Genomic DNA, 13,119 nt, shown 5'->3' on the forward strand with positions numbered 1-13,119 from the left:
CTGTGACAGCATCCACCGGGCACCCCGGAAGTGCGGGCTGTTACCACTTCTAGGAAGGACGTCCTTGGGAAGCCTGCATCCGTCCCCGCCGCCTGCTCCTCCTCTGCAGGCCTGACGCACACCTACCTGTGAAGAACCTGCTGTACTCCTGCTCAATCTTCTGAGCCGTCTCAAACTGCTCTTTGGAATGCCTCTGAGTCACCTTGTCCTTCAGGTAGATGGGGTCTCTCTGCTCCCTGTTGGGACATCCAGGGAACCAGGCTGAGCTTCTCACCTCCCCCCCGGCCCTCCCACCTCTTTGCTTCTCTGCCCAGAGTAACAGGGGTCTCCACCACCACAGGGCCCCCATGGGCTCCCCCTGGTAAAGCACAGCCTGCAGGCTCCACGGGGAGCTCCGGGCAGAGAGGGGCAAGGTGGGAACCCCAGTGTGTGCACACAGAGACCAGACACCTCAGCTGGCACCCGAGTGCAGGTATCAGAAGCCCGGAAGCACAGAAAGGCAAAGTGGAGGAGGACCTCGGCAAGCCGTTAGCCCAACCTGCACAGAAACTCAAGCCCAGTGGGAGCAAAGGCCCATCCACATCACGAGGCAGCTCCTGGCAGAGCTGGACCCAGGCCAGGCCACCCAGTTCCTGTGCTGTTGTGAGTGCCCAGCTGAGAGGCAGGAGAAGGGGAAAGGGGCTGGGAGTCAGGAGGGGAGACAGAAAAGCTGGACCTACTCAGGGAGCGGTGGCAGCATCCAAACAGCGCGGAGAGTGGTGTGGAGGGAGGGCTGTGCTGGGTTCACATGCCTGGCTCAGTGTGAGATGGGGGCTTGAGGGGGAAGGCCGCTCCGACATGGGATGCCTATTTCAAGGCCAAGGGGCCCCCCACCCCACAGCTTTGAGCCAGCAGCGCCTCCCCAGCAAGGCCCCAAGCCAAGCCCCCGAGGAGCCTGTCACCTACTTGATGTGCTTGGCGCTCTTGTAGTGGATGAAGATGACGATGGGATAGATGTGCATGTGGTGCAGCCGCTCAATGGCGTGGGGGGCGACGTCCAGGAGACAGTGCCGGTTCTGGGGGGAGGGAGAGAGTGAACACCTGGGCAGGTGCGTGGCCGGGGCCTCGGGAGCACTGGACACTCCAGCCTTCCTCTGCCACCGATGGGCCCCACCCCTCCCCTGACACTGCCTTGCCTTGCCCTGTAAGTGAACATACAAGGTTCTACCAACGAACGAGGCAGCAAAATCAGTCTTTCGTTAAGACCACACATGATACACGGAGGGGAAACCTCATCTGGGAACATCTTTCCCCACAAGCCGTCAGCTGTGATGATGGTCCAGGCTGGGAACCAGGGCCAAGCGGGGTCTGGACGACCCCACTCCAAACTCCCTTTCCTGCCTTCACCCAGATATAGGAAAGCGCTTCCTAAAGCGCTACCCCACCTGGCCTCAGAAACCTTACTTCCGCCAGTCCGGGCAAAAGAAGATGCGGAGACTCGGCGGGGGGCTGAAGCAGGGGAGGGGAGTGTGGGTCTTTGCATGGCTGTGACTGAAATGCATTCCATGGATCCGCTGAGCCTCCAGGCAGAGTACGAGCCAAAGGCAGGCCACGGGCACCCTGACAGCTCCACTGAGGGGGTCCACCCTTTGGCAGGCTTCCTGACGTCCTGGGGCACCCCTGACTGGAGCTCGTCCACTTTAACTGGCAGTCTGCACTGACAGCTGTAAGAAGTCAACTCCCTCACGTAACAGGAGGGACCCAAAGCCTGGTGGGGTAAACTGACCACCCAGGAAGGATGCAGCCCAGAAAGCGCCCACATCCTCAGGCTTGTGAGGGACGCTTTTCCAAAAGATTTCCCCACTTCCCCTCATACTACCTGGCAAACAGACCCCAGCGTGTTCACAAGCCTAAAGGCACGTGGCAACGGCTCTTATCCTTGCAGGGTCGTGGCCCTGACGGAAGCCGTGCCCCTGTCCCTAGAATGAGGCACATCAGCTCAGCACACAAGCTCAGCAGAGGCATTCTGGGACCCTGTTGTAGAAACCCCTGCGAGGGGCCTTTCCTAGAGTTCAAAGCTCTCGTCAGAGCCCCTCAGAGAGGGAGAGGTGACACACGCACAGGGCGACTTCTGCCCAGGACTAGCTTCCTACTCACGAAAGCGGAAGCACAAGAAGCAACGGGGGCCAGCCCCCTGTAGGTTAACTCAGACTAACGGGACACAGGCGAGCTCATGAAGGTCCGAGAGACATGCAGGGCAGATGTGCAAAGGTACAGAGCCCGGACACGCACTGGGGTCCAAACCCCGGACTCAGAGAGGCGCTCCCATCCCTTGGTCTGAAGCAACAGGTACCTTTTCTGTGATCTCCTTTATGGAAGCCACTGTGGTCACGTCAAAGTGGCCACTCCTCCGCTTATAGTCGACAAACAGGCAGTCTTTGACGCCCCGCTCGATGGCCTGCTGGGAGGCCTTCATCACCTCTGCAAAGCACAGACACAGGAATCAGGAATGCCCTGGCACCATGAGCCGTCACTGCACGTGCCAGGAAGAACGCTGCACAGAAGAGACTTTAGGAACCCAGCCCTGCTGTCCTCGCTCCCGGACAAAGAACCAGAGGCTGCACACTGATCTGAGCCAAGTCCAGGGGACTCTGAAACATCCTGGGATCCATGCCCGGGAACAGGGGGATGAACACAAACACAGGGACGGACACAGCCCAGCAGGCACGTGGGCATCCCTTACCAAGGGGGCATCTGCAGAACTTGCCGGGCACCTCGTTCACGAGCATTTCCTTCACCACATCCAGTAAAGGCCCCAGGATCAAGACTGGCCTCAGGGAGGTGCAGTCCACCTTCTGGACCCGCTGATAGGCAAGGCTCACCGAATCTGAGGGAGAGAGGGGAGCAGTGTCACGGACACCCACCTGGAGCAGAGGGAGGAAGGGGAGGGGCTGGGGACCCACGGCTCCCCTGACCTTGCTTTTACCCCAGGGAGGCCCACCTCCTTCACTCCACAAATCCGGAGCCAGCTACCCAGCTCACCCTGGTTTGTCTGGGACTTGCCCAGTTGTAGCACTGAGAGTCCCATACCCCGGGCACACCGGGGCCCGGCCGCTCCTGGAGTCCAGCACAGTGTCCCTGCTCCACGGACACCCAAGACACTGCAGCACTTCATCCTGCTCAAATGCTTCCGTGTGTGTCCAATGCGCCCTCCCCTCACCCCTAGTATATATTCTCTGCTCTCTAGAGAGGCAACCTCCCCTGAGGCAGGTGTGGTCATGTGACCCAGGCCTGCCCCGTGGGGTGAGCAAACTCTCCCCCTTCCCATGAGCTGAAATGGACAGGACCGGGTGCAGTGAGCCAGCTCTGATCCTGCAGATGAGAACAACCCTCAGGAAATGACAGAGCCACAGGACATAAGGGTCCTGGCTCCCTTATGATCCCCAAAACAGAGCTGCCTCCCAGGGATTCCCCCCACCAGCTCAGACTTTTATGTGGCAGGGGAATAAGCTTCTTATCACACTTCAGCCATTGTTGTCTGGTCTCAGTTACAGCAGTCAAACCAATATCCTAGTTGATACATGTAGTAAAAACCTCCCCTTCCACCAAATGAATAAAAAAATCCTTGCAGGAAGTGACCTCCTAAAAACCAGCAAGCAAATATCTTCTTGGCACCTCCCCTGTACCAATCGCTGTGCCGGCATCTCGGAAGCACTTTTAAAAAGAGTACAAAGCACAGTCCCTGCCACTGCAGAGCTCATGCTCTAACCAGGCTCACCGACGGCAACAGGTAAGAAACAAGACAACCATACAAGAGTTGCCTGCCAGCTCCAGGCAGCGGGACAAGAAGCCTCACCCTCGGGGGGTGGGAGTGGCGATGAGGAGGGGCAGAGCTGAGGGGAGGGTCGCCTGAGGTGGGCTTGTGAGGAAGGGTCAACGAGAGGTCCGGCCCGGAAGGCCCGTGACTAGGAGATGAAGGAAGACGGACCAGATGGCAGAGCTTTAGAGGTGAACACACAGGGCGGTGCTCGGCTCCACAAACGCCGAGCTCACAGGCAGAAGCGCACACATTTTTTTGGTCTGATGATTATCCAGGCACGTCTATATCGCTTCCTATACAGCATTTCTCAACCTGGTGACCAGGTGATCCGTTATTAAAGCAGGGGGAGGGTTTGGTGATCACATTCACTGTCCAAGACCCCCCGCATACTTGTGACTGAAGACTCTGTGGAGTCCCAGGGCAAAGAACTTCCTCCAGGAAGAGATAAAAACACCCCCTCTTTTAAAACTTTGAACATTACAGATAAAGCCAGGCATCCTCTCCAACACCTCTTCTCCAGTCCTGGTCATCAACAGTTTCCTCATAACCACCGTCATAGTTGGTTATAAGGATATAAAGTACATCCTCTTCCAGGTGTCATTCTCACATGTTGACTTTTACAGGCTCAAAACACCTAGAAACTATGTTATGTACGTCCACGTGCTCAACAAAAATGACAAGATACATTTTTGTATCATGATACATGCAAAAATACAGGACACACGCAACATTCCGCAACTCCCTCTTCTACTCAGTCTTATGCTTCCGAACCGCGTCCCTGGTGATGCACATTGATCTCCCTAACTCCTTCTGAACACCCTACGGGATGGATGCCCTGCACCTATTTATCCATTTCCCTGTGTACAGACACTAAGTCACTATGTCTTCAACTTAACTTGAACAGAATCATCTTCTCCCCTAATGATTATTAACATTCCACACTGAGGGGCACCAATTTAGAAGATTCCTTTTCCTCCCCGAATAATCTGCTCTGTCGGAAGTCCTCATAGTTACAGAATCATAGGGGGGCTACAGAGCATCTCGCAAGCACTAAATCCAACAAGAGTCAGAGGTCCAGAGAAAATAAAAAACTCCCTGGGAAGGGTAAATACACAGACAAATAGACAATCTGGAAGTAACCTAATGTAGTTATAAAAACTGCTTTTAAAACTGGTATAGATATTAAAACCAAAAGCATAAGGTAATAATAAAACTACGCTAATGTTCACATAATGTAAAAAGGATGTAATTGGTATCATCCATAACATAAAGGGGGTGGGGGGTCAGGATCCCAGAGATGTAAAGTAGAGTTTTTATACAGGATTGAAATTAAGCTACCATCAGTTTACAATGAATTGTTATAACCTTAAGATGTTTTATGTAACTGCAGTGGTAACCAAAAATAAAATATCTATAAAATATACACAAAGGGAAACGAGAAGGGAATCAAAACATGTCACTATAAAAATTTTTTAAAAATCAATGAAATACAGAAGGCGGCAGCCAAGGAGGAAAAGATAGACAAAAAAGCAACAAGACATACAGAAAACAACTAACAAAATGGCAACAGTAAGTCCTTCCATATCAGTAATTACTTTAAATATAGTGGATTAAATGCCCCAATTAAATGACGTAGACTGGCTGAATGCATAAATAAAAAAGATCCAACTATATGCTGTCTACAAGAGACTCACCTAAGCTCTAAGGTCATTCATAGGCTAAAAGTGAAAGGATAGGAAAAAAAATAATTCATGCAAACGGGCACCTAAAGAGAGCAGGGGTGACCACAGCTGTATCAGACAAAATAGATTTTAAGACAAAAACTGCCACAAGAGACAAAGAAGCACATTATAGCATGATAAAAGGGTCACTTCTCCAGACAGAGACAACGATCATAAGCATATATGCACCCAACATCAGACTTCCCAGATAAGTGAAGTGAACACTGATGAAACTGAAGGAAGAAACAGACACCAACACAGCATTAGTAGGGGACTTCAATACCCCACTTTCAGTTATGGATAGTACAACCAGACAGAAGATCAATAAGGAAACAGCACTTGAACAACACTACAGACCAACGGACCTAACGGATTCCCCCCTAGAGCCTCCACGGGAGTGTGGACCTGCCAGCACCTTGATCTTGGCCCAGTGGTACTGATTTTGGACTTCTGGCTTCCAGAACTGTGAGAGAATCAATGTATGCTGTGCTGACCACAAAGCTTGTGACATTTGTTACAGCAGCCCCAGGAAACAGATACACAATGAAAGCCGGAAGACAATGAATTATATCTTTAAAATGCGTAAGTAAAATATCTACCAATCTAAGATTCTATATCCAGTGAAAAATCTCCAAAATGATGGGAAAATAGACCAAAAAAACAAAAAAATAGAGAATCTGTCACCAACAAACCTGCATTACAAGAAATGCTGAAGGTCACCATAACATCAAGAAAATGGTAGTTATATGAGGTAAAGGATGTGTTAAACTAACCTTATTGTGGCAAACCATTTGCAACATATACACCTATCAAATTATCATCCTGTACACCTTAAACTCACAGAATATTATGTGCCAGTTATATCTCAATTAAGATGGAAAAAAAAGAAATGCTGAAGGGAGTGTTCAGCTGAAAGAAAAGATCAGAAGGAAAGAGAATTGCAGGAAGGAATGAAGAATAATGGAGAGGATAAATATAAGTGAATAACTGACATGCAAATCAGTAACACTGTTGGATTTAAAATATATGTAAAATGAAAATGATAATGCAAAAGGTGGGGGGGAGGTAAAGAAGTCGTCACAGTGCTCTGATGTTTTAGAATTAATCGAGAAGCGGTCAAAGCAATGATTCATGTTAGCAGTAGGTCAGAGATATATATCATGAGGGCTGCTGGAATCTACCCCCCCCCCGCCACCACCACACAGTAAAACAAAATGATTCCCTAAAAACTAACAGATGGGGGGACAGAATAATAAAAATGCTTGATTAATCCAGAAGGAAGAAAAGGAAGTGAAGGGAACATAAAACAGGCAGGACAACAGAAAAAAAACTGGAAGACGGCAAATATATCAGTCATGATTTAATCAGTGATTAAATACTCTGATTAAACGAGAAAGATTGTCACAGGTGTGTTCAAATTGTGAAAACGCCTCGGGATGTACACTTTTCTGTAGATGTATGTGTGCTTTCTTATACATATATTATATCTCAATAAAATGAAAAAAGATGAAGTATCACAGTGGGTTGAAAAAACCCTACATGCTGCCTGCAGAGCCACGTAAATATAAAGCTACAGGAAAGTATAAAAGGATGGAAAAGACAAACCATGCAAACACAACCAAAAGAAAGCTGATGTGTTAATAATACTTAAACAAAATAGACTTTAAGGCCAGAAACACTTCTAGACATAAAGAAGGACATAATGATAAAAGAGTCAATTTAACAGTAAGATATAACAATTTAGAAGTAACAATTTAAAGACCACTTCAAAATACATAATGAAAGAAAAAAAAAAAACAACCCACTGAAGAACTGAAAGGAAGACTAGACATATGGCTGTTTTCCAAAGACATCCACTAGACATACACCAAATACACAAGAGATGGTGTCTACGGAAGAAAAGGGAAGGGAGAATCAAGCAACTATTACTGCCAAAAGGTGAAGAGTCTATTTTACATTTAAAAATGTAAAAACCCACTCTTAGCTCGAAGGCCATATAAAAACAGCCAGACTTGACCCACAGGCTATGGCTTGCCAACCCCTGTCCTCACTGACAGTGACCTGTGGGCCATGAACAAAGGTGGGACTCACTCAACTCACTGTGACTAAGGCCCTAACTGAAACAATAAATAAGGAAGGAGAGGAGGAAGAAACCAGCTGTCCCACCTTCTGAGGCCCACTGCCACCTCCACACCCTGCCAGCAGGGAGGGCACACCTTCTGGGACAGTGGACACACACGGGGGTCCTCGGAGCAGCATTCACAGGAGGCTCCTGCTTCACAGGACAAATGAACCCTTCCACGGGGCAGTCTGCCGAAGGATGTCTGATGCTGCCTAATACGCAACTCCAGGACTGGGTCAGCACCTGGCCCTGGGAGGATCTTGGAAGAATGGACACAGGAGGGGACTTCCCTGGTGGCGCCGTGGTTAAGTATCTGCCTGCCAATGCAGGGGACGCGGGTCGGATCCCTGGACCGGGAAGGTCCCACATGCCACGGAGCAACTAAGCCCGTGCGCCACAACTACCAAGCCTGTGCTCAAGAGCCCGTAAGCCACAACTACTGAGCCCACGCACCACAACTACTGAAGCCCGCACGCCTAGAGCCTGTGCTCCGCAACAAGAGAAGCCACCGCCGTGAGAAGTCCGCGCGCTGCAACTAGAGAAAGCCCGTGCGCCGCAACGAAGACCCAACACGGCCAAAAAAATAAGAAAAAAAGAATGGACACACACAGGAGTAAGGCCAAACACGGCCAAAGATCTGCACAGTGGCCCTTGGTCACCAGCAAGCAGCCAGTAATAACTCCAAAACAAACTGGAAGCAATGCACTGGGCAGAGACTGCATTTTGCGCACCCAATACCCATCTTTCCTTTATTCCTTACTAACAGTACCTGCATTACTGAAGCCAGCAGGTCACCAGTGAAAGTCCTGCCTTCTCAGCCTCCCTCGCAGACTGAGCGGCCAATGAGGAATAAGTGGGAGACCAAGGGTGGGGTTTCCAGGTAAGCTGTTTAAAGAGGCACACTTTTGCCGTGCCCCTTCCTCCTCCCTGCTGCCTGAACGTGGACGTGATGGCAGAAGCTGCAATGACCATGGGAAGACCTTGAGGATGGAAGCCACACCCTACAGGTGGTAGACACTCTGAAGACAGTAGCACCGCCATCCCAACCCAGACACACATCCCTGGATCAGTTATGTGTGAAAGCAAAGCAAACTTCTATCTTGTTTAAGTCACTGTGGTGAGGCTCCTGTGGTCAACAGCACACCTCATCCTGCGAGCCTGCTGGAGAAAGCCAGCCCAGCCACTTGCCTTCAAAGAGTGGAATGGAGTCGTTGGAAAAGGTGTCCAAGGCAAGGAGGTCTCTCCCATCTTTGGACCCGCTGCGTTTATGCTTATGTTTCCTTCGAAAGAAGGACCTGCGTGCAGCCGCCGAGAGCGTCTTTGCGGTGGTGTTGTCATCCTTGACTTCAGACATGCTGAGCCTCCGGGAGAATTCTTGGTCCATCCTGTGGACAAGAGTACAGCAGCGCTGCGGAGGGCCCAGGGACCATCACCTCCCCGCATGCCCAGCCGCGAGGAGAGCCAGAGCTGGGGCTCCAGGCTCCTCCCACATTCTCTACAGGTTTCCTGGCCGCTTCACCACCCACGCTACTGAGGACGCCATGGTGCCACTGCTGTGAGGGTGATGCACACACACCAGTGCTGGGCAAGCTCTCAGAATACAGGGCCACCTCCTAGAGTCAGACGAGGGTCAGAAGGAGCTGCTAAGACAGCCTTCACGCGTGACCGCTACAAGTTATGCCTCCTGCCACCAAGAGGAACGAAGCACAGACAGACACTGTAACACAGGAAGAACCTTGAAAAACATCACGCCAAGGATAAGGAGCCAGGCACAAAAGACCACGTGCTATATGACTCCATTCACGTGAAAGTCCAGACAGGGAAGTCTACAGAGACAGAACGATCAGTGGTCGCTCAGGGTTGACAGGAGGGGGCAGGGCAGACAGAAAGACAAGGCGGGGCAGCTAACGGGGCTTCTTCCTGAGGTGACGAAAATGTTCTCAAATCGACTACGGTGATGGTTGCACATCTGTGAAAATACTAAAAGCCAGTGAACTGTACACTCTGGGTAAATTGTATGGTATGTGAATCATGTCTCAACAAACCTGTTAAAAACAAAAAAGTGCTGTCTCCTAAGTTGCCCCTGTGCTTCTGTATAGCACTGACTTAAGTACAGCACTGACCTACACTAGGACCAAAATTGCTTTTTGGACAAGCAATCGTGGCAAAACGTACAGACCAGAAGCTGATACGAGCATCAGTATAAACCCCCATGAGCCCCAGCCCGCATCCCATGGGGCATCCCCGCAGGTGCCGCCCGCCCCAGCCCCAGGCCCAGACTCGAGAACACTCACACGTATTTGCTGGGGATCTGCCCGCGCTGGATCTTCTGGGCATTCTCATCCAGCTGCCAGGCCATCCAGGACCCAAATGAGCCCTGGGGCAAGGTGTCATCCACGTAGAGGATGTCATCTTTCTTAAAGCTCAGCTCATGCTCCACCTCTGCCAGCCGCTCATAGAGGGCCCTGGACCGGGCAGTGGAGAGGGCAGGTCAGGCCGCTGGCTGCCCTTTGCAGCCATTCTCCTAGAGCCGCTCTCCTGCTCTGAACTTTCCCCAGACCCCAGAGGCTGATCAGGTCCAGCCTCGCCCCAGCCTAGCAGTGGTTCCCAAAGAGGGGAGCCCAGGCTCTACATGACAGGACAGAGACTGCCCTTTCCTCCCCTGAGACCAGGCTCCCTGGAGACAAGGGCTGCCTCATGCCCATCACATAAAAGACTTCTTGCCAAGGACCAAGGCCGTTATCTCCATTCCAGATGGGCCTTTCCCATTGGCGTCCCTCCCCTGAGGCAAGGCTGACGGTTCCTACAGACTAGAAACTTCCCGGAAGGGAAACATGCCATCCTCAACTGAGGAGGAGTTCCCTAGAGACAGGGACCCCCCCCCCCCCCCTCACGGTACACGGTCGATCAGTGCTTTCCATTCTCGTGTGGCCTCAGATCTTAGGGGACGTGAAGAAAGCTGAGCACCTCCCAGAAAACGCCCGAAGCCTGCCTCAGACACACACTGCATATAGTACTTCGGGGTACCGTGGATGCCTTGACACCCACACACGCTGCAGAGGGATCTGCAGACCTGGGTCAGAGGAGACCGGGGGAGGAGCCTAGCCCACAGGAAAGTGAGGCTCTGTGGTCTCAAACTTCCCCACCAGGCCCTAAACCCTAAAGAGGGAGCCCATCTGGCCCTGGGAGCTTTCGAGGGTTTTTCTAAGTCATAAGCATCTCGTCGTGAGCTTCCAATTTGGGGCCCAAGTAATAATGCTCACGGCCCCACCCTTGGGGGGCAAGAAACATGGGGACATTCACAGGGAACAGCCTTCACCAAAAGCCCCTCCCCTAGCCCCAAGTCCCCGGCAACCCTGGCCACTGGTACCTGATATAGAAGCTGTCGCCAGGCAGGCCCTTGACCTTGGTGAACTCCTCAGGGCGGTACTGCACCTTCAGGCGGACACTGTCCTTGGGCTTCAGCATCTCCACATAGACCTCCTCCACCGTCTTGTTGCGCACGTCCAGACCACCGTACTACCCAGACACGGAGGACTGGGGTCAGAGGGCAGAAGCTGGGCATCTTGGGCACCCGCGAGAGGCCAGGTGTAGGGTAAGGGTGAGACTCAGCATCCCGTTCACTGGGCATCCATCTGCCCCACCTCCGCAGGTAAGGCTGAGTCCTCTGTCGAGTGTCTGCTCTACCCTCAACAGCTGCTCCCAGGAGAAACCCTGTTCTAGTCCCCCCGCATGTAAGGCTTATTGGAAACACAGCCCTTCACCTTGCTTATGCTCCTTGCTATCTTTGAGTACCTACGACCCACCTCCCCCACCCCACAGGAGACCCAATGAGCGGGAGATGGCCCTCGCCATCAGACCAGTCCTGAGTCCTCCCGCTGACAACAGCAGAGCATCTCCCCGCCGGACACCAGTGCCCAAGCCAGGGCCCCCCTGCCCGCTTCCCCATGATCTACCCAGCAGGGGTCTGGGCGGCATCCAACACCCACACACAGCGGTCGCCAGCAGAGGCTGTGCTCCTCCACCTCCTGTGCCAACTGAGACGGCGGCAAGCCCGACGTGCGGGCGGAGAGCAGCCCGGCTGCTGCTCAGAGGGCGCAGAACTCACCTCAAGGACGAGGTCCCCAGGCACGAGGCCGTCGGGGCCCTTGGCAGGACTGTCGTCCTCCACCTCGGCCACGAACACCCCATGCAGGTTCCCACCACATAAGTGCACGCCAAGCTCCAGCTGGGACTTCTTGATGAAAACAACTCGTGGTTCTGGGGTCTTCTTGGTGGCATCTCCCACCATCCTTATGGGGAGGAAAATGAAGCTCTTCAATTGTGCACAGGGAGGGAGGAAGACATGAGAAAGATGAAACAGTGGTGATGCCCTAACCGTTTTCTGCTGCCCCTCCCCACCCCGCCACGGTCTCACGAGCTCTCAGAACCACAGGAGCCGGGAGGCGGGCCGACACAGCCTCTAGTTCTAGTGACCCGGTTTGTAGGCAGGATGCTGAGGTTTGGTAGAGGTGAACACGTGACCCCGGGTCACAAAGCCACTTGGGAACAGAGTGGAAATCAACACCCCTGCTTTCCAGCCCAGCTGTCCATCACACACCATGGGCTATGTCTTGCGCACCTGGACTGCACTTGTTTTCCTAACTCTATTCTCCTGCAGGGAACTGCAGAGCCAGGCTCACCAGCCAGGGCACAACTCATCCAGCAAATGTTTACTGAGCAGCTTCTATGGCCCAGATGGCACTAAACCAAGAAGCAGGGCCCCTTGCCTCAAGGAACTCACAGCACAGGGACACTGAAAGGCTGGCAAACAAACTGAGTGAAGGAGACGGGACAGCAACAGAACCGAATGAGCAGGACCTCAGCGGGGGAGCCAGCCGGTGACGAAAATTTTGCTGCAGGTAAGTGTAGCCATAATGGGCACAGTGAACGGTCACAAGTAGGAAAGCCCTGAAGATGTCCCAGCTTCCAGCCTCAAACTTCTGTGAACAGTTCATTAAAGTCGAACCCGAGAAAGGGCTCTGTCCAAGACTGAAGAGTGACTGCCTCAGGACCCAGCCTGTGTGACCCTCCCCCACCTCCCCGCCAGCTCCTGCCCACACTAATGCCGCTCCCTCCTCCGGACATCTCTTCACACCCGCCCTTTGCACGGCTAACCCCTGCTCGTTCTGTGATGAGCCGTGACTTAGCTGTCACTGCCCTGCCATGCTCCTCATGACTGTTCCATCGTGGCCCCTGGCACCCCTCCCAGCACTCCGGCCATGCTGTACATGCCTGGACACTGGTCTGCCACCCTCAAACCTAGAGCTCCTTGGGGGCAACACCGCTGTTGATGGCCAGAGCCCGGGGCCTGGCTGGGGGATGACCGTGGGATTCTGTCTAAGGACAGAACCAGAAAACAAGCGAGTGAGAAAAGGAGGAGAGAAAGAAAAAAGGCAGAGCTAAGAATGAGTCAGTGACAAAACGAGAGAAAAAAA

General features: G+C 52.5%; 1 protein-coding gene across 9 annotated transcripts in view; it reads right to left on the reverse strand.

The window, feature by feature from the left end:
• The window catches only part of DLG5 (discs large MAGUK scaffold protein 5), a 160,183-nt gene that overhangs the window by 13,867 nt on the left and 133,197 nt on the right, over positions 1 to 13,119 (reverse strand). For all 9 annotated transcript variants that reach the window (XM_049697220.1, XM_049697223.1, XM_033434015.2 and 6 more), the window contains 8 exons: positions 11,751 to 11,934; positions 11,013 to 11,161; positions 9,937 to 10,107; positions 8,831 to 9,027; positions 2,723 to 2,866; positions 2,333 to 2,460; positions 946 to 1,055; positions 127 to 236 (listed from right to left, as the gene is read on the reverse strand). In XM_049697220.1, coding sequence (XP_049553177.1) covers positions 127 to 236; positions 946 to 1,055; positions 2,333 to 2,460; positions 2,723 to 2,866; positions 8,831 to 9,027; positions 9,937 to 10,107; positions 11,013 to 11,161; positions 11,751 to 11,934 — 1,193 coding nt within the window. The remainder of the gene's footprint in view (positions 1 to 126; positions 237 to 945; positions 1,056 to 2,332; positions 2,461 to 2,722; positions 2,867 to 8,830; positions 9,028 to 9,936; positions 10,108 to 11,012; positions 11,162 to 11,750; positions 11,935 to 13,119) is intronic.

The sequence above is a fragment of the Orcinus orca genome, chromosome 14, assembly GCF_937001465.1.
Source record: "Orcinus orca chromosome 14, mOrcOrc1.1, whole genome shotgun sequence".
Lineage (NCBI taxonomy): Eukaryota > Metazoa > Chordata > Mammalia > Artiodactyla > Delphinidae > Orcinus > Orcinus orca.